General features: G+C 26.8%; 2 protein-coding genes across 3 annotated transcripts; one reads left to right on the top strand and one right to left on the bottom strand.

Moving 5' to 3' along the window:
• Window positions 1-206: 206 nt before the first annotated feature.
• LOC122502518 (trypsin-4-like) lies at window positions 207-25,259 on the bottom strand. 2 transcript variants are annotated; one of them, XM_043612621.1, is made up of 8 exons: window positions 24,984-25,259; window positions 23,602-23,859; window positions 23,341-23,470; window positions 1,774-1,850; window positions 1,563-1,666; window positions 1,098-1,374; window positions 796-954; window positions 207-714 (listed from the first exon to the last, which is right to left on the bottom strand). In XM_043612621.1, exons 4-8 carry the CDS (start codon window positions 1,774-1,776, stop codon window positions 565-567), a joined length of 693 nt encoding a protein of 230 aa, XP_043468556.1. In that variant the 5' UTR covers window positions 1,777-1,850; window positions 23,341-23,470; window positions 23,602-23,859; window positions 24,984-25,259; the 3' UTR covers window positions 207-564. The 2 variants fall into 2 exon arrangements, with proteins under 2 accessions (XP_043468556.1, XP_043468555.1); XM_043612620.1 differs by lacking the exons at window positions 23,341-23,470; window positions 23,602-23,859; window positions 24,984-25,259 and adding an exon at window positions 2,238-2,385.
• LOC122502517 (sodium-coupled monocarboxylate transporter 1) lies at window positions 10,466-23,318 on the top strand. Its single transcript, XM_043612618.1, has 9 exons — window positions 10,466-11,631; window positions 16,857-17,199; window positions 17,443-17,668; window positions 18,987-19,054; window positions 19,406-19,701; window positions 19,828-20,046; window positions 20,139-20,322; window positions 20,461-20,745; window positions 20,855-23,318. Exons 2-9 carry the CDS (start codon window positions 16,867-16,869, stop codon window positions 21,104-21,106), a joined length of 1,863 nt encoding a protein of 620 aa, XP_043468553.1. The 5' UTR covers window positions 10,466-11,631; window positions 16,857-16,866; the 3' UTR covers window positions 21,107-23,318.
• Window positions 25,260-25,490: the final 231 nt, after the last annotated feature.

Genomic DNA, 25,490 nt, shown 5'->3' with positions numbered 1-25,490 from the left:
AGAGGATTAGTTAATAATGCTGAAGAGACCTTTAAAAAGTAATTTGCAGCATAATTCTCAATCCTGTCAAAAAATAAAAGGAAACAAATGATGATTTACAAAAACCGTCAAATCAAGAATAAAACCACATTCGGCATATTACCGAATACTGATCTCGGTTTATCTACGGAACAGGAAATTGTAAATGATAAAACAGGTACAAATTCTTACTACGTATTATTTTTAACCCCTCGAAAAAACATGAAAAAAGTTACCTATACTTCTTTTCTCGTTTATTAGCTACTCCTTTTTGATGTTTTTGTAGTTATTTTACTATTACGTATATTCTTTATCTTTTAACATTTAAAGATCAATCTATATAATATTTAGCACGTAATGTTGGGAACATTCCAGCAACATTGGTAATGTTAAGGCAGTGTTCTCAATATTGTTGTAATTATAAAAATCATGATTAAAAGTTTTCACTGCAACAAATCTTACAATAATAAGAAGTAAAGATTTTGAAATTAAATTTTTTCTTCAGGTATTGTTTTTTAGTATAGATAATTGTTGAAAATTTTCGAATTATATTCCGGTTTGTTGTTTAATCCAATCTCGGAAATAAAGAACATCAGTGTAAACTCCAGGATATCCTTTCGTTCCACATTCGACACCCCATGAAACTAATCCAAGTTCCACTTTGTCCCTATTAATAAGTGGACCACCAGAATCGCCCTAAAAGTGATTTTAATTTTTTTTAAATATTAGCAACTAATTGTATATGTAGTATTATCAAATATGATGAATTTTTCATACTTGGCACTTATCGCGAACATTTGCTCCATTATTGTATCCATAACAAATTTCACCTTCTTTTAGTTTTAAGTTACCTTCTAAATATTTTTGTCTACATTGATTCAATTCTACTTTTGGTACAGAAACCGCACGCAATTTATCAGAACCCGGTCCACCTGGCTGTCAATTATTTCAAATAATTCTGATTTATTTTTACTTATTTTCAGTAATATATAATAAAAAATTATTAAAATAAAATATATTTTTTTAATTAGATTTAAAATTTTCGCATTTAATACATTTTTTTTATAATTAATTCTTACTTTAATGTGCCCCCATCCTGAAATTATGGCAGAATTTGTTTTCAATGCTAGACCTCGTTGTGGTAATCTAATTGGTTGAATTACGTTATTAAAAGTAAATGGTGGATTTACTTTAATTACAGCTATGTCGCCTCCAATTTTTCGATTATCATTACTTTTAACATAATAAGGATTTCGAGTAACCTTTATCACCTTATGTTGTTTTGCAGTTTTTGCTAAATTTTGTATATCAGTAGTACCAGCAATAACACTTATTTTGTTGTAATCTGTTTCTTCGCTGAAAGAAATTTTTTAGAATAACATAATTTTAGCTTTGCAACGATAAACATTTCGAATATTACAGTCAATGTAATTTTAACTTTCAGGAAACTTTCAGTTCTGTGAGGGATATCAAAAAATATTTTTAAAAATTGATTTGAAAAACTGCAAAAATAAAAAATATATTAAAATTACGAAAAATCTTACTTATCAAAGCAATGAGCGGCCGTAAGTCCCCATTCTCTGCTAATAATTGAAGCACCACAAGCGCTTATCAAATTACTACCTCTTCTTCCAACTTGAAGTCGGAGCTGTAAATAAATATTTTTTCATTTTCATCGTAATATTTTCTTTGCATTTTTTAATTATTTATTTTTATGTTTTTCTTTTATGTTAACGAAGAAAATATTAATCTTACCATATGAGGAAATCTTTCGATTGTAGTTTCACGTCCTCCTATTATTCTATTTTGTGCTAATACTGCTTCATAGTTTACTGGAATTATTCATTAAACAAAAAAGTATTTAATAATTTCATATGTATAAATATATTATAATAAATATAATTCACATATCTTTAAGAATTTTCTAATATTTAATATTTAAGAAATTTTTAAATTAGAAATATTTTTAAATGATAATGAATTCTAAAATTTATGTAAATTAGTTTTTAGCAAATGCTTTTTAATTTTTCTATTATTTCATTTATTATTATACTTATTTATTTAAAGATCAAAATCTTTTTAAAACAAATATGTATATTTTCAAACCAGCATGCTTGTATTGTATGCAACTGATACCTTCTCTATTTATTTAAGTACGAAATAAATATTACTTAATTTAAACAATAAATAATATTTAATAGGAAATGTTCCAAACTTACAAATAAGAAAGAAAATTGATAAAATACAGTACATCTTTTGAAAATAATAATTCATTGTTAATGAAATTCAATTAAATTCTTTGTCCAATAACGTCCAATAATAACTGGCGCCGAAAATGAAAGGAAAATAGTTTTTATAATAAAGTACAGGAACTCATATCGTCAAATAATTGTTATTTACGATATATCTATTTGCAACTTTTTCTATCACTTATGACGTCATAAGCTCTGTATACATATAATTACAATCATATATATACAGTTTATCTTTTTTGATGTACTAAGACGTGTGTATAATAATTGTAAAAAATAAATAAATTTATATTGTATAACTAAATTTCACTTCCTGTATTATTTAAAAAAATAATAATAAACTGTATCATTTATTTACATGTATAATTACACATGTAAATACATAGTTACACGAGGAAAAAAATATTACACTTATAAAAACTTTTCCTAGTGTATACCTACTTACACGTGTAATCACAAGTGATTATTTTTAATAGATTCCTTCTTTTTGTAAACCGTACTCTTTTAAGTCTTAAATTGAATTTATTGTATTCCAACCCTTAATAAGCAAAAATCGATGATATTTGGTGAAACTTCAATGTTTCTTAAGCAACAAGAAAATTTGGATTACCAAGATAATTACGAATCTACAGTCAGATTTTAAAAACCCACCCTCTGGGGTGGGACTAAAATAACGGTTTGTAGAACGTTTCATGTCCGCTACATAACGGCTTAAGAACATAAAACGTTTTTAAGACGTTATGTGGAGGACATTAAACGTTCTAAAAACTTTTTAGGAACGTTTTATATTAAGCCACGTTTTGTAATTGTTCATCAGAATATTAATTTTCACACATTCTACAATTCTGTTTTTCGTCTGATCGAAATAATTATAATTTTCCAAGTATTCTCGTATAGCACATTCATGACTTGCATTTACCAATGAAAATATTACTCATTAACGCTTACAAGTAATACAAGTTCTAAAGAAAATTATAATTAATTTAGCTTTCGATTTTTAAATACTAAGAATAACGTTTATTATTCCAGATTTGTAAATTTTACTTATTAAAAAGAAGAACCACTTAGAAGACTTATAACTTTAACTAAATGAAAAATAAACTTTTTCAGAATTCAAAAATATCGCGAGAAAAGTTAATTTAGCAATATAAATTAATAATTACCGCTCGCAAGATTTACGTGAATATAAAACAATAGTGCTTTAACAGATAACAAAAGGGCTACTCGATTAATGCTTATAAGACAGACACTATAACTTAAATTGAAACTGGTTTCATCTAGACGACAGTGGTTCTTTCTGGATTATAAACACTCGCATTCGTCCTAATGACTAATTTGTGATGATTGAAGTTCATAATAATTCTTAGGACTACCTTTTTGTAATTGAAACTGTGTGTAACAATTATTGATAGGTATTAATTAATTGATCTAGATTAGATTATTACAAATTTTCAAGTGACACTATATAGGAGAATAAAGAATTTCATTCACATGTTAAGTATAAATGACGTAAAAATTTAAAGAGTATGTCAGATTGCTAATATTTTGTGTTACGTCAAACAAACGTTTCATAATAATTATGTACATTTAGATTGATGATGTTGATAAAAATCAAAATACTTTTTAAAATTAATGAATGTTACATTAAACTATTTTCGTACTTTAAAATCGTTGGGAATTTTCTAGTTTCTTAAAAATACGTCTGTAATTTTTGTTATTGTAATTAATTACTTTTTCACTATTAAAACTATAGTCTAATTTCTGATTTATAAATAATTATGATATATTCAATATAGTAGATTAAAATTACTTTCTGACTTGAAATTTTTAAATTTGATATTTTATTCGCATAACAGTTAATCTGCTTACAGCTAATCTGCCTCTATAAAAGAAACCTTTAAATTCTCTATAAAACCTCTAAATTCATAAAGGATTTTCAATTTCGTAGTAAGCCTTTTGAATTTTTATAAATATTACGAAAGAGTTTCTCCAAAAAATTGTGATTTGAAACTTTTTTATTAGGGTAAACCAGACAGTAGTCGCGGCCACTTAAGTTGGATTCTATCAGATCGTGACAAAACTTTGCAATGGCTGCGAGAAATTGAGTTGATGCCTGAAAAGCAATACTGTACCAGACATAAGAAGTTCATGACTCTATGTGATCAAAATTTAGTCTGTGGTGAATTTCAATGTTACGAAAGAGGTAAGTACCATCATTCTAAGTTAGTGGCTGAGAATAGTTGGTTTGAAAATTGCTCAAGGACCTGTTGGGGGTGAAGGAATAGTAGTCGAAATTGATGAATATAAAATTAGGAGGCACAGACATGAACTCTGGAAAGTGGTGTAAGGATCGTGGATCTTGGCATTCATTGTGAAGTTGGTAGCTCTGTAAAGTATCAGATAGAAATCTGCCCTAAAATCAAGAGGGATAAAGAATCCTTTTTATTTTTGATAAAAAAACATGTTTTAGTAGGGACAGAGATTCATACCAACTGCTGGAAGGGCTACTTCGATTAAGAATCTCATGGATATGTGCACCAGACTAACGATTATTCCATAGAATTTGTTAATAGTAAAATAAGTGCAAATAGCAAAAAAAAAACCAAAAAAAGATTAAGAAGCAAAAAAAATTCACTTCTAAGATTTTTCTTCGACCTTCTCGTGGTGAAGTACGTGAGTATAGTTACTAATTTTTGAATATACCAAAACCAACGAAGAGAAAGTATCTCCGCAATTTTTTTTATCTTTTTCAAAAAATATTTAAGGGGTCATCAAAATATCGTATAATGGCATGAAGTGCGGAATTTACCAGTGATGACTCCCGACACATTATTATCAATGACCCAGTATGTCCTTGGACATGGATCCTTGGATAAAAAGATGTTTTCTGGGGAAGCACCTTCCATTAGAGTGTGGGTCACAATGAGGGAATTTACACCGATCATCTTAGAGCAAGGGTACGCCCACTTAAATGTTGTGACTTAGCTTATAAAGTAGGCATAAACTTATAAAAGTAAAAGGAGATGGCAATATAATATGTAATGCAAGCCAAGCCGTGTATTCTTGCATTAAGGGGAGGAGTTTGGTCAAACCGAGGGTTTTTTCCAAAAGTGTTTTTTCTAATATTATAATATATTTTGATTAACTAATATTTTTTTTACATAAAAAGGGAACATGTTGGGAAGGAAATTTAAACAAAACAAAATTAATTTAAATAATATACAAGACATAGTAGTGACAAGTCGAAGGGTCGTTAAAATCGGAGATTAATTTCTGAGATAATTTACATCAAATGCAATAATTTTACTATTAAAAAGAAGAAAGATGTACAGTTTCTTATAGTAATACCTATTTTCCTTCGCTTAATAAATTGAAATAATGCGGTTATAATTCATATTTCGATTGCTGGTCATTGACCCTATCTTCTGTATAACGCGAAAATTGTCAACGGGTGAGTCAGTTTGACTATAATCATTCGATTTAATATGTTTGTAATTTGTAAATTTAAATATTTTTCTTGTATTATGTTAATTTATTGACGCGATGTTTATTTTATTTATTTAAACTGCGTAAAAATTGTTTTTACTAAATATATTCATTTACATTTTTTGAAAATTCTGTAATTGCATTAGATGAGCAGTTTGAAATTGATTGAGCTTTGAATCAAAACTCACATTTAGTTAAGTGTATATTTTAAATTAAATAGAATAAAAGATTTATTAAAAGGTGATAAATTTATATTATTTAAATTATAAGATAATTATCTTTTTTTGTCCGTAAAATTAAGGATTTTTTAAAATAATTAATTAAAATTATAATAAAATATTTAATATTTTTTTATAATTCATTCAATACTAAACGAAATTTTAGAAGAGTTTTTTTGTGACATTTCTTTTACTCTTGTTTGCAGCTTCGTAAATTTTTCTTCAATCATGGTACGCAAGGGGTTACGTTTAGGTAGTACGGCATTATTATTTAAATATTTAAAACACTCTTGTGTCAATTCATTGTTGAAAAAATTTATGGTTAAATATTTTCTTCAAATACATTCAACCGTCATATCATCAAGTTTTTTCTGGATAAATGACTAAATAAGAATGAAAATGAAAAAAAATTTCTTATACAATTAAAAAACGTTAAAACATTTTTTTTTAGTTGCTGATTAGAATTTATCACCGCATCATTTTAATTTAATTCATAATGTTTCAGAATTAATAAAATATAAATAAATAAAATAAATGCTTTTATTGAAAAGCATATTTATTAAAAGTTAAGCATTTTGTTATCTCTTGTATTAATAAGCCTCACTATAAAAAAAGTTTTTTTTAATGCTTTATTATTATACTTTCATATTTTAGCATTAAAAAATTATTTTTTCATTTAAATATATAAATTGTTTTTTTAATTTAATTATAAAGTTTAATTGTTACTTCTGACGTAGTTGGCGACTTATCTGAAAAAGCCTTTACGAAATATTCCTTGTGATACAACTTAAGATGTCTATTTGTCAGTATTTTGAATTAAATGTAAATTATTTACCTTGAAGCAAGTCTTTTTCTAGAATTAGAACTGTCAAAATTTTCTTCCGTCATTGTAAACTATAAATTTTAATCTTCTAATATAAATGAATGAATGATATTTCCTTTTTTAAAATTTTTGGAAACAATCAATATGAAGTGAGAGGATTGAAAATCTCGTATTGATATGCATCACAACGTTGATCATTTATGATTAATTTTTCATAATTTCTATAAGTTATACTTCTTTTAGTTCTGGAATCAAAAATTTTAATCAAACTTTTTCTCTGTCAGTCTTAATGTCCTACTATGGATATGGATATAGTTCTATTAACTATAAGGTTTATGGTAATTATATTCTATATTATATTCTTTAAAATAGCGTTTAATTGTATAAACAATATAATACAATAATAGTAACAGTTTTTCAGTTTTTTTTCAGCTTTTCAATGAAAAACTAAAAAATATAATTTAACAGGGAATTTTTAGGAAAAAGCGGACATTTTTGTCCGTGCGTCACGACATAAAAAATAGTATATATATCTTTGATACATTATGCCGTAAAATTTAAATTGAGCATTTGTTTATATTTCTTAATGCATCATAATTAAAAAAATTTACTTTAATAATATTTAGAAAAAAAGTTAAGATACAGCCTATTTAATCATAGTGACGCACGGACACTTTTTCGTGTAAATGCCCAGTTATATATTATGTATAATATATTATTATAATTTTAAATATCGACTAAATTATTATTTTTATAGAAATTAAGATTTTCAAGAATTTCAAATTCAATAAGATATAAGAATATTATTATAAAACTTGAGAACTATCATTATTTTATATTATAAAAATATTGTTACTGTAATTTCTTCAAAATTATTTTCATTTTAATTCAATTCTTCATTTCTAGAATTTTTAACTAAACTTCTTCTTTAAATCAATTTTTTAAAAATAATTTTTGAAAAAGTTCTTTGAGAATTTTCATATCCTTTTGTTTACAATTTAATTTTACATAATTTCGATTATTCTGACATTCTTCAATTAAATATATAATTATAGAAAATAAAAACTTCAAGAATATTAAAATAAAAATTTAATTACTTTTTAAAAAAAAATAATTCTATATACAGAATTGTTACCCAGGTGCGAATTTAGGTTGGCCGCCAGAGTTTGAAGGTTGGCCCAAGGTTGGCCTAACTTTGGCAAGCAAAGTTTTGGTTGCCAGAGTTTGCCCAACTTTGGCAAGTACTTGTGCCCACAGTTGACCCAACTTTGCAAGCCAACCATTAAATGCAGAGTTTAACCAACCGTCGGGCCAACTTTGGCGACAAAGGTTGGCACAACTTATCCAAACGTAGTTTAAAAGACTTTCAGTTTCGGTTGGCCGAACTCTGGGCCACGGTTGGCCCGACGGTTGGCAAAACTATGTGAAACGCAGTTTAATTGATTTAAACTTACTTGGTTGGCCGAACTCTGGGCCACGGTTGGCCCGACGGTGGGCAAAACTTTGTGAAACGCAGTTTAATTGACTTGATTTTTCTTGGTTGGCCGAACTCTGGGCAACGGTTGGCCCGACGGTGGGCAAAACTCTAGAAACGCAGTTTAAATGACTTGATTTTTCTTGGTTGGCCGAACTCTGGGCCACGGTTGGCCCAACGGTTGGCAAAACTTTGTCAAATGCGGTTTAAATGACTTAAACTTTCTTGGTTGGCCGAACTCTGGGCCACGGTTGGCCCGACTGTTGCAGCTTAAATATACATTTTGCGTTATGCACTCCCATGTGAGCGTAGCGTAGTGGCCAGTGTTTAAGTCTTCGGTGCGTTAGGTTAGGGGTTCGATCCCAGCGAGCGATAGATATTTTCGAAAATGTATGTATGAGATTGTGTTTAATAATAATAGGTAAAGGTTATATCTGATGTTCCCGCTAATAATAACCTGTTAATTGTTTAAATAATGTAGTTTTTTAATAATTTTTTACCTTTGGCTGTTGAAGTTGGCCAAACTTTGAAAATTGTGGTTGGCCCAACTTACGCATCTAAAGTTGTGCCAACTTTGGCGTCAGTCTTTGGACCAACCATTGAAATGTATAGTTGGCACAACATATGCATTGTAAGTTGGGCCAACTTCCTTATGAGTTGTCGGGCCAACCATCGTCGCCATTAGACGGTCGCCGTTATCATCTGTATGGTTGGCCCAACCTCTGGCACGAGAAGTTGGACCGACTTTGTAAAAGTTGGCCCAACTATGGGCCGACCAAAAAATCGCACCTGGGTAATTGAAAGTAAGAAAAATTCAAATTTTCAAAGATTTTATTTGAAACCTTTTCAAAATTCAATTATTTCTTAAAATTTACGCTATATTGCTTTCAATATTCAATAATAATCTAAAATTTTAATTGAAATTCATGTTTAAATCAATATTTACTGGCAAAATCCACGAGAATTCAATTATTTAAATACAAAAATAAATATTTTTATTAATAATTAAATGTTTCTTAAAATTGAATTTTCATAAAGAATTTTATAAACAAATTTTTAAATAATTGAATTCTCTTGACAAATTTTAATAAATTTTTTAAGAATAAGTTCATTTTTCGGAAATTTGATTAAAATTTGATTAAAAATAATTACTCCAAAGAATTTTATAAGAGTTTTTGAAAATAATTGAAATTTTGCAAATAATTTTATTAAAATTTTTGAAAATAATTGAAATTTTGCCAAGAATTTTATTAAAATTTTTGAAAACAATTGAATTTCGGAGAAAAATTTATAAAGAATATTGAAATTTTGACGAGAATTTTTGTAAATTGTAGAACACAATTAAATTTCTGCGAGGAATTATATTATAATATTTTTGAAAATAATTGAATTCTTGAGACGAATTTTATTAAAATATCTTTTTAAATAATTGAATTCTTTTATGAAATTTTATTGAAATAGTAGACATTAAAAATAATAAATTTAATTTTGACAAATTTTTGAAATTATTAAAATTTTTACGAAGAATTTTATTAAAATTTTGTTTAAATAATTGAATTCTTTTGGAAAAATTTATTAAATTAGTAGATTCATTAAAAATCATTGAATTGAGGAAAGTTTTTGAAAAATAATATTGAATTTCTAAAAAGAATTTTACTACTTTTGAAAATAATTGAATTTCTGCAATTGAATATTTGTAATTTTGCTTTAAAATTTGCTGTAAAAAAAAGTGGCCCCAAGGTGGCCACAATTCAAAAATTCACTAAAAAATTTAAAAAATAGTTGCAAAAATCAATTTAAGATAATTTTATTTGAAATGTATTTTGGCTTATAATTACAGAATCAATAGTTGCAAACTCTGTTTTTTGCTTATAAGAAGCCATTCTAAAATATTGTTAATTATTTATCCTATTTCATACATTAAACACTAAATTATTTTATTATTCATCATAAAATTTTACAAATCGATAAAATTTACATTTTCTATAATATATTTTGATAAATATTACATCGTAAAAAAATTCAAAAGTGATTTTACATAAAAACGCATTGTGGCCACTTTTAGGGCCAGGACGACATTTTTTGAAAGTTATAAAAAAATTGTATAACACATAATTTTATAGACATTCATTTATTAGTTAAATTCAAGAAAGTCAGTCTTTTTGTTACATTACAGAGAATTTGTTTAAATAAATAAAAAATTGTTATTAAAGAAAATTCAGACGTTATGGAGATAGTGCAACAGATTTTAATTTAGCGACTAAAAATGCTTTAGGAATGCATAGTCCGGTTCACTGAGCCGAAGAAAAAAAAATTGTGGTCCTGTGTTTATCTAATATCGTAAGTCATATGCCAGTACCCCAATAGTCACTTTCTTGATCTTTTGCTCACATGAACATTAATTAGTAAAGCGTAATTTTAACAATGATTCATCACTATCATTTAATACAGGATAATAAAAGCGTACTTTTCGTCGTTTTCACGAAAAGTCATAAGTGTTATATTGGTAAGAAGATGACTTACTTCCCACTGAAACGATTTGTCATTAATTTAGATAATTAACCTTTCTACTCGTATAAGTTTTAGTGTCATAATACGCAAAACTGTATGAGAAACCTTTATATACACATCTTTGAAGCATATGCACTTTTAATTATTTTTTAGCCGATACCTAAAATTTATTTTTTAAGATGTTTCAAAGAATCTATAGAAAGTAAACGCTTTTTAATACTTAATAAAGAAACTTTGTTATGCTCTTAATAAACACTATACACTCAAGTTAGTGGAATCTCTTAACTTTGAGTAATAAAAAAATTATTGTCCACTGAACCATATATAATTTGTCGCGTTCTCACAACCATATTGAAGTGTTAATGTTGACAGGAGAGGACGTCTACCAAAGTGACATAGTGGAAGGGGTACACATCGTATAAAGGCGTACATGACAATTAAAATGATCAGTCTTAAAATTCTTCTTAATCTATCGAGCATTCCGAGTTCATTTTTGATATATGTGTGTTGGATCACATCGGCAACTGAAATTTTTAAGTCATTACAAATTTTTTTTTTTTTGCTTTAGTGCGTTTTATAATTCAGGAAATTGGTCGTTATTAAGTTTGTTTTTAACGGCGCGAAAAATACATTTTAAAGTAATAAAAACGAAAATTTTCAAAAAAGAAATTTTATCAGATTGCATTTATGCGTTACGTCAGGAAAACCATAAAAATTATTCAATTACAATTTCGTACCTTTTTATTAACTTTAAATCACCACGTGAATTCGGTTGAGTTATTCAATTGTCCTTTCATTAAAAAGTGTATTCGGATAAATTATCAATAATATTAAGAGACAATATTTAAGGTAAGTTGAAAAATAATTTTCTTTTTTTTATGCTTGCTTTTATTGAATTTTTAAAAAAAAATTTTAATTGACAAATGTTATTTTTAAAAACAATACTTAAAAATAAAAGTGGTACTTGCTTTTTAATTTTTTTAAAAACATTTAAAAAAAATTTTTTTTTTTTGGTAAAAGTTTTATATTTGTTAACAATTTTTATAAAAACCAAATTACTTTTTTCTCATAAGATTATTTTATTATCACTATATATAATTAACTGCAATGAAAATATTTTCTTTTCTTTTTAAATAAGATTTTTTCATAAATATTTTATAGTTATCATCGTTATCATATATAGTATATTAGTGATGCATTTGAGAAACTCCTTTCATTAAAGAAAAAAGACAGAACTTGGGTATTCATTTGTTTTCCATGTATTTTTGAAGAGATTCTCGTTTTTTTCCCGAGTGATTTATTGCTCGAATGCAACACTACCTTGAGAAATAAAAAATTGTAAATATTACATTTTTATACTTATCTCTAGTTCCATAAGAGCTAAAGAAATAAATTTCTTTAAATATCAGATCTTATAGGGAGATAAAAAATTAGTAGCGTTTGAACCTCATTCATCAAGTTTAACAATTTTTGCTTTTTAAAATTTTTCAAAAAACCCTTTTGTAAATATTTTTAAAATAATGTTAAGAGACGTATATATTTTTTTTCTTTAATTTTCTAGCATCTTTCAAGACAAAACTTTTGACTCCATTATTGGACATTTTTCGAAAAGTTCCTTTTCGTAATTATTCGGCATTAAATTACCATTTAATTTAATTTAATTAAAATTTTTTTTTTAAAGCTTTTCGATATTGAAATGTAATAATGTACAGCAATAATGCAATTTTTTTTATGAAAAAGTAAAGTGTTCATAAAATAAACACAAAAATGTCAGTTTTCAGGGGGTAAAAATGTAAAATCTTAGAGGTTTTTTGTCTAGTGTTTTAGATAAAGAACCTAATTTTTATAAAATTGGTTATTTACATCATAAATATTATATCAATATATTTTTATTTAATTTTTGTAAAAACTGAATTCTACCTAATTATTGCTTATTTTTTCAAGGAAAATAAAATGCAAGTGTGCATAAATTATGTAAAAGTTTCATGTAACAAATGTTAATATAAATTTATTGTTATTTTTCGATCCCAAAGATTGATAGAATGATAATGAATGATATAATGTTCACATGAAAATTTATTCTTATTATTGTACTCTTTTCTTTCAATATAATTTTATAAAAGCAGAGAGTGTCATTCACTGGAGCATACATTTTAATTGCTTCAAATTGTCTGAAATGTGATGACAATCATTTCGAGTTTGAGCAATACCCATGAAGCTTGTAAAATCTTATTATCTTCCTGACGCAAATTACATTCTCTATTATTTTGTTGTGAATGAAAGAAATTATAGTTGATAACTATTTAATCTGACATACGCTTATATATATATCATGTTATACAACCATAAAATTCATTTTAAATTATAGTCTTATATAAAAATTATATTGAAATAATATTGTTCCCAAATAAATATAATCTGAAAAAGTAGTATTATTTGAAAATAGTTAAAAAATTTTATTTTTCTCAATGTAGTTCTAAATTAGTTCTAAATTAGTGAGAAATAATGTATCACATTAAGTAACAGAGAAAGATTTATTAATGTTAGTATTTATTATTGTCTTTTGGAAAGAAAATGATCTTTTTATTTATTATTTATTAATTCCAGTAAGTAAATTTACACTTTTGAAATTTTAGAATTTAGTAATCTAGTTTCATCCGCTTTAGGCTGGTAATTATATTGCAATGAAAACTAGTTTTCGATATTCTTCAGTGTATATGTATATATGTAAATTAGCATATGAAGGCATATAAAAGATTACCTGATATAGGAAAAAGAATATTAATTTATTCATTTAGATTAGTCACTTGATGTCTGGGGAATCACTTTTCCCAAAGTTGTTATAATTTTCGGTTCTTTAATTCGTTCGGAAAATGACATTTATATGAAGTGTTTATACATTTATATGAAGCAATGAAGACGAATTGTATGTCCACTCTTTTTGATGAACAGAACACATTTTCTCCTATATGACTCATATATCAAACATTGATCTTTATTGGACATTTTTCATAATGTACATTATATCAACAATAACTAACAATAATGCATAATAATTGACGCAAACGTTCATTTATCAGAGTCTTTAAATGTAGTTGAAACTTTCAATCACCTTCTATTCGATCAGGGTTATTATAGGTGTCAAGTGCAAGGATCAAATAGTTTATTGATAAACAAGGCCATAATTTTCAATTTTTCATACGAAAGCTCGTACATGAAACACACAAAAATTACATAATTAAGTCAAATTAAATAGAAGATCATTAAAGTTTTTTGTAATTCCATATTTAATGAATAGAAATATTAAAAAAAATCACATAATTGCGTAGTTTTTATATCGATTATCTTATCAGCATTACCTTCATTTTTTCAAGGTTGATAAATTTTTCAAATTTATTTCCTTAATTTCTAATTTTCTATCAGCGCCGGAATCAGATCAGAAATCCCAATGTATTTAAAACTTTTCAATTAACCGAATTTTTATTTTCCCTTTCTGTCTATAATTTTTTGCATCCAACTTATGACAAAAAGAATCCGATACAGATTATAACAGCGTGGAAATCATACTGATTATCACAATACTATTTAAAAAATCCAAATTATTGAGAAAGTGTAATTTCATACCCTTCTACTTAACTCAGTAGAATTATGTCTCAAAGAACTAAAACTGTTTATGTTAAGAGATAAAATTTATTCAAGTCTGGTCAGAAACTGAAACTTCTTTATTAATCATGTATATCAGAGTACATTACTCCAAACCCAATATAAATATAAGTATTTTAAGTATTTCAAATTATAATACACTTTTGAAAAATTAAAATTAACAAAAATTCATCACTCAAATCACGTTCATACAATGTGATTCAAATTTCTACTATTCAAATCTCTACTAAATTAGTGAAAATAAAATGATTGACTATAGTGTATATGCACTATATGTACTTAGAAATAGTGCTGTACGCTTATCACTGATACAAATTAAGAGAGCACGTGATCAGAAAGTTAATTGCTATATGTATATATGTTTTTATGGCTTATAGTTAGAAAAGAGAAGAACAACACAATCTAGTTAAATTAATGGTTATTCATTCAATTACCCTCTTAATTTGAATCAATGATATCACTTATTCAAATCAGTGCATATAAACTAGTAAATTAATGTACATGCAGGAGTAAATTTTACTAGGTGTTTAGTTGTAATTGTAACCCACACAGCACCGAAACTTTCCTAAAAATTTATTAAAGATTCACTTGCAAACTTCGAAGCATTTACTTGCAAAGTTTAGTAAAAATTGTTAAAAGATTTAAATGTCCCACGTCAATAAATGTTTATCGTCAAATTTACCTGAAAATTTAAAAAAAAATTCGCCCACTGTATATTATGCGAAAATTTAATTTAAATTTTCAGGAAAGTTTTAAAGCTACATTTTCACTTATACGAGAAAAGTCGAAAATTTAATTTAAATGTTCAGGAAAGTTTTAAGCTAAATTTTTAGGAAAATTTGACAATAAAAATTTATTGAAGTGGGACATGAATTAATGCTTTTCGTATTGATGCATAATAAAAATATTAATAATAATTGAAACTTACAAAAATTAAAATTAAATTTTGTTTTCTATAATTTGACATAAACATGTTGGGTAATAGGAACTCGCAGAATCAAAAATGATTACTAGCAATTAGATTGTATTGGGCTATGCATGAGAAGGCCAAATCATCAATTCAGATGTAAGTCTGTAATTTACAAAAAAAAATGTCAATGAACTCATAATTTCTCCATCTGAAATTTACTAAATGAAACAACCAATAGTGTTTAAATCTGCAATTTTACTAACAAGTAGTAAAATTTCGTTAAATGTTAGTAATTTTCATGCAAATTTCTCAATTTTTCTCCGATTGACTTGAAATATTTTATACAATATTCTTGATTTATTAATTCTTTTAAAAAATTAAAGAAAAACATTTATAGGTGTCATAAAATTTATTAGAAAATTATTAGCAAAAAACGGTTTTTTCAAATTTTTTAAAAACTTGTTACTCAGGAGTTTTTGGGGTCGCTAATTAAGAATCTGAAGTCATTTTTAAAACATTCAAAATGGAGGATCCAATATGTCAGACAAAATTCAAATTTGATCATATTCGCTTAAAACTTATTACTCGGGGGTTTTTGGGGGTTGCTTATTACGAATCTGATGTCACTTTTAAGAAAATCTACAAGCATGTTAATCTATAATGAAATAATTTATTATGAAATAATATAAAATAATATATTATATTGATAAATTTTAGATCCAACGTAAATAATTTATTATTTTTATGAGTTTTAGACGAATTGCATCAAATTTGAAATTTTTTTCAGCTATATTGGATCTGCCATTTTTAATTCATAAAAAATGACTTCAGATTCTTAATTAGCGACCCCAAAAACCCACGAGTAACAATTTTTAAGGGAATTGCATCATATTTTAATTTTGTCCGCCATATTGGATCCGCCATTTTGAATATTTTAAAAATGACTTTAAATTCGTAATCAGAGACCCCAAAAAGCCCCCGAGTAACAAGTTTTAAGCGAAACTGATCAAATTTGAAAATTTTGAAACATTCTCTTCGTTTTGTTTGTTAGAATCTATTTATTACGCTATTTTGTCTTAAAAAAAATTTTTTGTTTTTAAAATTTCAATAATTTCGTAATTTTTCATCGAACAAGGTTCGAAAATAATCCAGTCGAAGCGTTCTTTTAATGCTCTAAAGGTTGATTTTGAGAATTTGAAAATTACATCTACATTTTTAAATAAAAGTTCGAAAATATAGTCTTATTTTTCAAAATTGCAGATTTTTAAAAGTTTAACTCTTTCTTTAAAGTGCCATTTTTAAACTCAATAAGTTACAATTGCAGAATAGAAAAAATGAAAAAATTCGTTAATTAAAATTTTAATACTTAAATCTATAATAAAAGCTTCCTTCAAAACTACTTCATTAGACGTGTTTGCTAATTTAATTTAATCTTACTAAAATCAAATTGTTTATTGTATTTGTTTATAAACATTACTGAATTTAAATAAATTAATTCCAGAATTTCAAAGATGAGATTGCGGCTCTTTATATTGTTTCTGGCGCTTTCTGCCTCGTCAGCGGAGCAACGAGTGAAAAAAATGGAAGATGAAGAATGCCTCAAGGAACATCCTAGTTTATTAAATTATTTTTCATGGGAAGATTATGCTGTATTGTCTGCGATGTTAATCATATCATGCCTAATTGGTACATTTTATGGATTTTTCTCAAAGAAACAAGAAACCAGTGATGACTTTTTATTAGGAGGTTCCAGTATGGGAACTTTTCCAATGGCGATGTCATTGGCTGCAAGTTTTATTACTGCCATTGAATTGCTCGGCAATCCTGCCGAAATGTATACACACGTAAATAATTTTTTTCATATGCGAACCAACTTAAATAAAAACTTTTGATGAATGATATTGACAATATACCAAAAGATGCCTTTTTTACTGAAATTCTAAAAAAGCAATTTTGAAAAATGTTTTCAGAAAGAAAACTACTTAGCAAAAAGTTAATAAATCTTCTGTTTCGGTTTCAAATCGTTAATGTCATTCAAAAGAGTTTTTCAAAGCTTTATTTGAAATTAATAATAAATTTATTTACAGGGCACTCAGTTTTGGATGACGTGTCTAGCATTCATTCTGGTTGTTCCCATAACATCTCAGTTATATTTGCCAGTTTACATGAAACTCAGATTGACTTCAAGTTACGAATATTTAAATTTACGCTTTAATCGACACTGCAGACTTTTAGCGAGTATTCTTTATATGTTCCAAATGATTTTGTATACTTCAGTGGCTGTCTACGCACCAGCGCTAGCATTGAGTCATGGTAAGTTAAATATTAAAACACAAAAAGAAATTTTTTCAATGCTATGCTTTTAATAAAACATTTTTCAAAATGTAAATCGATATTTACTTTCTTCCAGACAATTTTTTTTGTATTAAAATTCATTATTTAATAACAAATTTTTTCCTTTTGAAAATGTACTTTTAAATGTACTTTTTAATTTACTTTTTAATTTACTTTTAAATTTACTTTTAAATTTACTTATAAATATAAAAACTGTTTTGATATACAAATTAGTTTATAAACATGTTGGTTTGTCTGCTTCTTCTTGACTTTTTTATTTTTTCATATTTAACAGGCATTTCTTTTTAATGCACTCCTTAAGCTACTAGTTGAAACCAGATGAATCTGGATAAAAGGATATGATGAATGGAGGAGGGGTTATTGATAAAATGATGAGAATTATTGATTATTTCTCTTCTCCTTAACAATTTTTAAAAAATAAAAAGAAACGGCATAATATTAATTTAAAATGACGTTGATTGCGGTCCAAAGTATTAATCAATAGACATTAAATAAAAAGTATTACGCAATAGTTTATTAATTACTAGGTGGTAAATAATTGAATGAATGAGGAAACAAAATAATAAATTAAATACTCTACGTGAATATAAGATAACTCAATTGCGAATTTTCCTTTCAAGAAAACTTAAAATTTATGTCTTATGTTTGAAATAATAGAATTAATTACTGATTTATCCGTTTCAAATCTAATCCAAAGTTTTATATCAATAAAACCACAAACGTAACAAAATTTTATTAGTCATCATACATATTCTCATGTTTCTTAAAAAAACATGTCTATTTTTTAAAAATTTTAAAGTTTAACCTATCATTTAGACAAACAACTTTAAGTATACAGAATTTAAAATAACTTTACTTGAAAATATGATTATATTATACTGAACTAAAATCAAGATATCTTAGATTTTTGATTTCTTGTTTAACTCTATTTTTAATATTTTATTTACAGTTTTTATTAATTTAATTTGTATATCAACATCATCCACTAACTTTAGTACATTTTTTAAAAGTACATTCTTTTTTTATTACTTTATAGAGCAAAGTTATTAATTTAACTTCATTGTTAAAATAGATTAGGAGTTTTAATTATATAGCTTTCAGTTATTTGTTTTCAATATCGCTTTCGTACTATATATGATTCTATTAACTCAAAATTTAAAGAAGACGATTAAACTTCTGAATTAAAATATATACTACATTAAAATTAATATAGAATTTAATAAAATTTGAAGTTCTCACAAATTAATATTATAAATACTTATTTATTTTGTTTCAGTTACAGCTTTAAATACTTATATTGCTGTTACTCTAGTCTATGTAGTGTGCATTTTTTACGCATCCCAGGTAGGTTTAAATTAATTTTACAAAATTATTGTCCTTAGACTTAGTTACAATAATTAAACCTTTTAAAATAATATCTGTAACAAATGTTATAATTCAAAGCTATTTATATAAAGTCACAAAACACGTTAGGTCAGCAACCGTTTGAAAATTTTTTCACCTTTATTTAAACTTTATACTTATTGACAATATTTGGCACATTTCATCTACACTATTAGCACTACGTCACTACATCAAAATTTTAATAAATTTGGTGGAAAAGGTCCAATTGAGTGCTCACTTGGCGTGTTTTGACTCCTAATCATCATGATAAGTTAAATTTTAAATTATTAAGTAAAAATTTTTTTTTTATAGGGTGGTATGAAAGCTGTTATAATGACAGACACTTTTCAAGCTGCAGTTCTTATGGGTTCCTTATTTCTAATTGCTGGCTTAGGTGTATCCTGGGCTGGAGGATTTTCTTTAGTGTGGAATGATAATCTTCAGTCTGGAAGAATTGAGATTTTTAACCTTGACCCATCACCCACTGTCAGACACAGTTTTTGGAGTGTTGTAGTGGGTGGAACTTTTTATTGGGCTACTATGTTTTGCAGTAATCAAGCCTCTATTCAGAAGTACCTCAGTGTCGAAAGTATTAGTCAAGTTAGGAAGTATGTGCAGTTTTGAAAATTTGTTTTACTTAAAATTTTATTTAAAATTTGTTTTTCTAATTATCTTAATCATTTTTTAGATCAAAAGTCTACTGATTTGAAATTTTAATGAAAATTTTATTTTAGAGCGTTATGGGTGTCCTCATTGGGATTAATATTAATTTACACAATAAATTTTCTGACTGGAATGGTTTTGTACTCCGTTTACAAAAATTGTGATCCATTACAAGCGGGACAAATCACAGGCCAGGATCAGTTACTTCCGTTATACGTAATGAATTTCATGGGAAATTTGAAAGGAGTACCTGGCTTTTTTGTTGCTGGTATATTTGCCGCTTCACTGGGGTTAGTATTTCTAATTTATGTTTGATACTTATTAAAAACTGAAAGATTTGGTAGTTTCATAGAAAATAAAAGAATATTTTCCTTTCTTACAGAACTGTAGCTAGTGCCCTTAATTCACTTTCTGCCATTACATTTGAAGATATTTTTCAAGGATTATTCAATATCACATTACCAGCTAGTAAGGGGGCACTTTATGCTAAATGGATTAGTATATTCTTCGGAGCTTTAAGCTTCGCTTTAGTATTTGTAGTGGAACGACTCGGTGGTGTACTTGAGGTAATTATTTTTATGAATATATTATTAATATTTAATTTTGATAAACTTTATAGTTTATACTGCTACATCTAATGAAAATAACAATCAATACCAAATGAGTTGTAAAGTGAATAGCATAACTTAATTTCTTTTACTTAGGTTGCTTTATCGTTCAACGGGATGGTTGGCGGTGTAACTCTTGGACTATTTTCTCTGGGGATGTTTGTTCCTTGGGCCAATGCAAAAGGAGCTATGGTCGGAGCAATTACAGGTATAGCTTTAGTAGGATGGATTGGATTGGGAGCACAGATTGCTACAATAAAAGGAGAAATTCATTTGGAAGGAAAACCAATATCAATTGATGAATGTCCTTGTGGCAATGAAACCATGTCGAATTTGATGCATTCTGTGGATTCTTCATCAGAAGTTTGGTCCATATACAGAGTAAGATTAAATTATTTATTTCATTTCTGGGTATAAAGAGAACCAGACATTTTTATTTTATTAGTCACTACTGATATAGCAATTATTTATGTTAAATCATTCTTTTTAGATAAGTTACCTATGGTACAGTGCAATCGGTTGTCTAGTGACAGTTTTTGTAGGAATTCTTGTAAGTTACGTAACTGGTTTTCAAGATCCAGCTGAATTAAATTACGACCTACTTAGTCCTCCAGTAAGGCACATTTTGGGACCTCCTACAAAGCCAAGAAAAGTCAGCCAAATTCAAGGAATTACAAATTTAGCCCTGGAAATGAATGACGAGAAAATACAGATAGAGAATGAAAAGAAAACTAGATTGTGATAAAATTTAAATCACTTGATTCAGACTCATGCTGAGATATGAGAAATTCATGTCTGAAAATTTTCACGTTCAATTATCAGTATTTTATATTAGAATCTTAAAGTACATTTTCTTACATCGAAACATAAAAAAGAAAGTAATTTATAAATGAATTATTTTCTTTGACAATTTATTGAAAGGATATTTTTTACTCCACAGACACGAACATTGCATTTTAAATAGCTGCTAACAGGGAGTGATCTTTGTTTTACAAGTGTTCTGTTTGCCTTAGGTCGAATATTTAAATTTAATCTGGTTTCGAAAGATCCTAATGAAAGTGTCCTTAGTAGATTTTTTCTTCAAAATTCCACAATTTTAATTTGATGAAATTTCTGTAAAAAACTATTATTAGTTTCGAGTAAATCTACATGAGGTATCTTATGGACTTGACTCTGACACGAAGCTTTTGACTTGCTTTACCTCATGATGAAAATGTCGATGTACTTTTTACAAGATTCTTTTAAGAATATTTAATTTATTCTCTCTTAAAGTTGTCTTAAGAGTTTTAGAAGGTCTTTGAAATTTTTTCATTATAAGATCTCTAATTATTGCCTAACAGAAACAGTATTGATAGACTTCAAGAGGAGTTTTACAGACACTTTTATCATTGGTATTGGCTTAGCAATTTTTCGTCATTTGAACTACTTACTACCATTTCTGTTGGACGAAAATCAGAGTTTTTAAATAACCAAAAAATTTCAGAGACATTTGAACACTCTTGAGTGTTCCTAAATTATATAAAACTTGCGTTATTGTACAGTAAAAATTACTGTTTGTAGACGTGTCGTCAGTATTTATTATTTATAATATTAAAAAAAATAACTTGCTTCTGTGAATTACCTACCCTTTATAGTATTTTGACGCTAAAATGAAGGAAGAATTCAAAATACTTTAAATCATAATAATCATAGAAAAGTTCCTTCTTTTTTCATACATAAGTAATCTTTGTAACACATTCTCTATCATTGTAGAATAATATCTACACGATATTACGTACCAGTATATGATATTTTACATTTCTACACAAATACTTAATTAAATTAAATAGTACACAGAAATAAAGCATTTTAGGCGAAAGCAATATACTGAGCTGTAAATATTACATATACTCACATTAGACGGAGAATTTCTTAAAACTTGAAATTAATTTGCTAATTTCAACTTTTTTTTACCAATAAAACCCATTTTTGGATTTTACTAAATTTGTAATTTGAACTATAAAAATTGTTGGCGAATTAAATAAAATATAGAATCGGATAAGTTGTGCCACAAAAAATCCACTTTTTTTTGTTTCATCGGTATTTACCTCATTAAAACTTCATCTTGCAAGATAATTTGAAGTTTAAATTCTCAGTGCAATGTGGGACAACAAATGAATAAGTTACTAAATGAAAATTGTTATGTATATAAGATTTATTGAAATAAGAATCATGTATAAACATAATTAAACGATTTATGCAAGAAGACAAGAGACAGAAGAGGCAATTGGAGAGCACATAATCAAAAAGATAGCATGTTTAACGAAATACATTTTAATTCTGACTCACCGCTAAACTACAAAAAAAATGATATAAGGCTTCTGTCTCTTTTTTCTCTCGTATACGGAAAAACGGTCGTCTGCTCACTAATAAATTAATTTTTGAATCTGACATTAATAATCACCTGAAGATAAAAAAATTTCTTTTCTAAACATTGTTTAAGAAAATTTATACAGCAATATTGTCTTTATAAATATTTAAACAGTCAAAACTACTTTAACCCAAATATCACAATATTTGAACTTATTGTTGGGCTCAAATGTGCTACTTGGGAAGCTTTTAATTTTTATATATTTCAACTTGAATTTAAGGGCTAAAAATTATAAAAACAAAAATACATTTTTGAAAATATTACTGTACGTCTTCAGACAAATATTAGTGGATTGACCGAACAAAGTATTAATAAGTTTTCATTCCTAATTATATTAAGCATTGTTAAAATTTGTATATAGTTTTTAATATAAAGCCATTTGGATATCTATTTTATTAAAATATGTTCCTATTTGTTGTGCATATAGAAGTATATCTTTTATGTAAACATTGTACAACTGATAGCACTGAGTACTTATTATGAGTTTTGTAAGTAGTACTTTATTGTAATAAAACATGCAGAAATATGTTATTATTTAATTATATTAATTTAATTTAACCATTTACCTTATCGTTGCTAATAATAAAGTTAGGAACAGGACATCATCAATGCAGGTCAAAATGTCTTAAACATTCGACTAATTTTGAATGGTATTCTACGGTTAACATCCATAAAGATTCCCGAAACGTTACGAGCCTTAAAGGAAATTAAAACAATTATTCGTCATTGGTGTTGAATTACGAGATTAACAGAGTGATCAAGGCAGAGTAGAAATTTTGAATAAGGGCTCTTTTCTGTTAATCTACTTTGAAAAGAATTGTGTTCACCTGTAATAACTGTCGCGTGATCGGTAGCTAGACCAACCATATTTCTCAAAGGTATGTATTTTTTTCTAAAGCTTTCAACAGCTCTAATATCTAACTAAAATTGGTAACCACTTTTCATGACTTATGTCACTGGCCTCATCTACACAAATCGAAAAAGGAGTTTCAATTTTCCTCAACGGTTGACAGATTATCATTCGCGATGGCAGTCATTTTCGTCCAGTCCAATATAATAGCTTTCAACACTATCGGATCTATAACCTGAAAAAGTTGAATTAATTCTGAATGTGCCCTGAAAGGAATATTATGTTCTATAAACAAAGCTGTTAATCTAATTTCCGCTTCTTTAACTTTTTCATGAATATTTAACGATTTAAAAAAATTTGAATTTGAAGAAATTTTTAGATTAAATTTTTTCATTTTCTATTAAATCTACCTTATTACCAGTTACTGCAACTTTCTGATCATTTTCAGAATGGGTAATGAGAGGTAGTGTATGCGGTAACTCTCTTAAACAATCATAAACAATATTCATCTACATTTTCATTATACCATCATGAGATGCATTAGATACTTTTTTCTTAGTAACTTCAATTCCAGAATCATCCATATCTTCATGACATGATATCATTTTAGTAAAAATCACTTTCTTCAATTGTCAATTTCTAAAATTTTTAAAATTAATAAACAAAGTTGGTGACTACTTTGTTCGAAATTTTTTATTTTTTAAGAAAAATTAAACAATAATTAAAATTTTTTGGGCTCATTGTATTTTTATGAAAATTTACTTTTAAAAATACAACAGTAACCTGAGTAATAACAATTTCTAATTGACAATGTCTTAAATTATTATTTTCGTTGAAACATCTTTAATTACATTTAAGAAAAGGTGTTGCCTATTGACAGGCGTTCAAATGAAAAGTATTCTTTACATTTTCAAACAGTAAAGGGGTCATTCATATACCACGTGAATAAATTTTTTTTCGATTTCTTCCCCCTCCCTTCCCCATCGTAGACTGTTGACAATCCACCCTCCCCATAAACTTCATCATGGACATTTTTTTAATGAGAAATAAATATATTTTGTAAACTATAAAAACTTATAACTATAAAGAAGGTGTCTTATTTTATGATGGTAAATAAATTGATATTTAATAAAAAAAAGATGTTTACCATATATCAAAATATCTTAGTTTTATACTACAGGTCTCGAATCGACTTTAAGGCACAAAAAAAGTATCTTTAGTCAGAATTAAATTACACCGATTCTTACAAATGTAACAAAAATCACTCTAGGTATAACACCAGAAATGATTTGAAGAACTCAAAAAATGGCAACACTTAAAAAAGAGTGGAAAACCTGAAGAAATTTCAATTAAACTTACTGTTGTGATGATGCTTATAACCTTTTTTTCTTCGCGACGCGACGCAGAACGATATGTAAACGAAACCGCCCGGCTTCTTATTTTTACGAAAATCACACGTTTTACGAAAAATAACACTCGCCACAATAAAGACAAATCTAGAAAATTAAAGTTCAGAAAATACTAAACAACAATTGGCTTTACAAATACGTGATAAATCACTCAAACTAAATTCTAAGTGGTCGAGTACACATTCCGCCTTTCCTTTCGAAATCCCATTATGAAATGAAATCAAATGACAGCGGTGATGCGGTAAACGGACGAAATATATATGGGTAATTCCACGTAACATTTTTCTACGACATTTTAAAATCAGTGAAACATATTTTTTTCTTGTTCTTTACAGAAAAATATTAATTACGTATTTTTTTATAATTTTAAAAATTTTCGAGTTATGAATGTTCGAAATATTGGATTTTTAACCCTCCGTCACACACATGGGAAAAAATTACGACTTTACACACGTTT

Source organism: Leptopilina heterotoma, unplaced genomic scaffold (genome assembly GCF_015476425.1).
Source record: "Leptopilina heterotoma isolate Lh14 unplaced genomic scaffold, ASM1547642v1 Lhet_232, whole genome shotgun sequence".
Lineage (NCBI taxonomy): Eukaryota > Metazoa > Arthropoda > Insecta > Hymenoptera > Figitidae > Leptopilina > Leptopilina heterotoma.
Note: the sequence above shows the minus strand (reverse complement) of the source record. Positions and strands in the feature narration are given on the sequence as shown.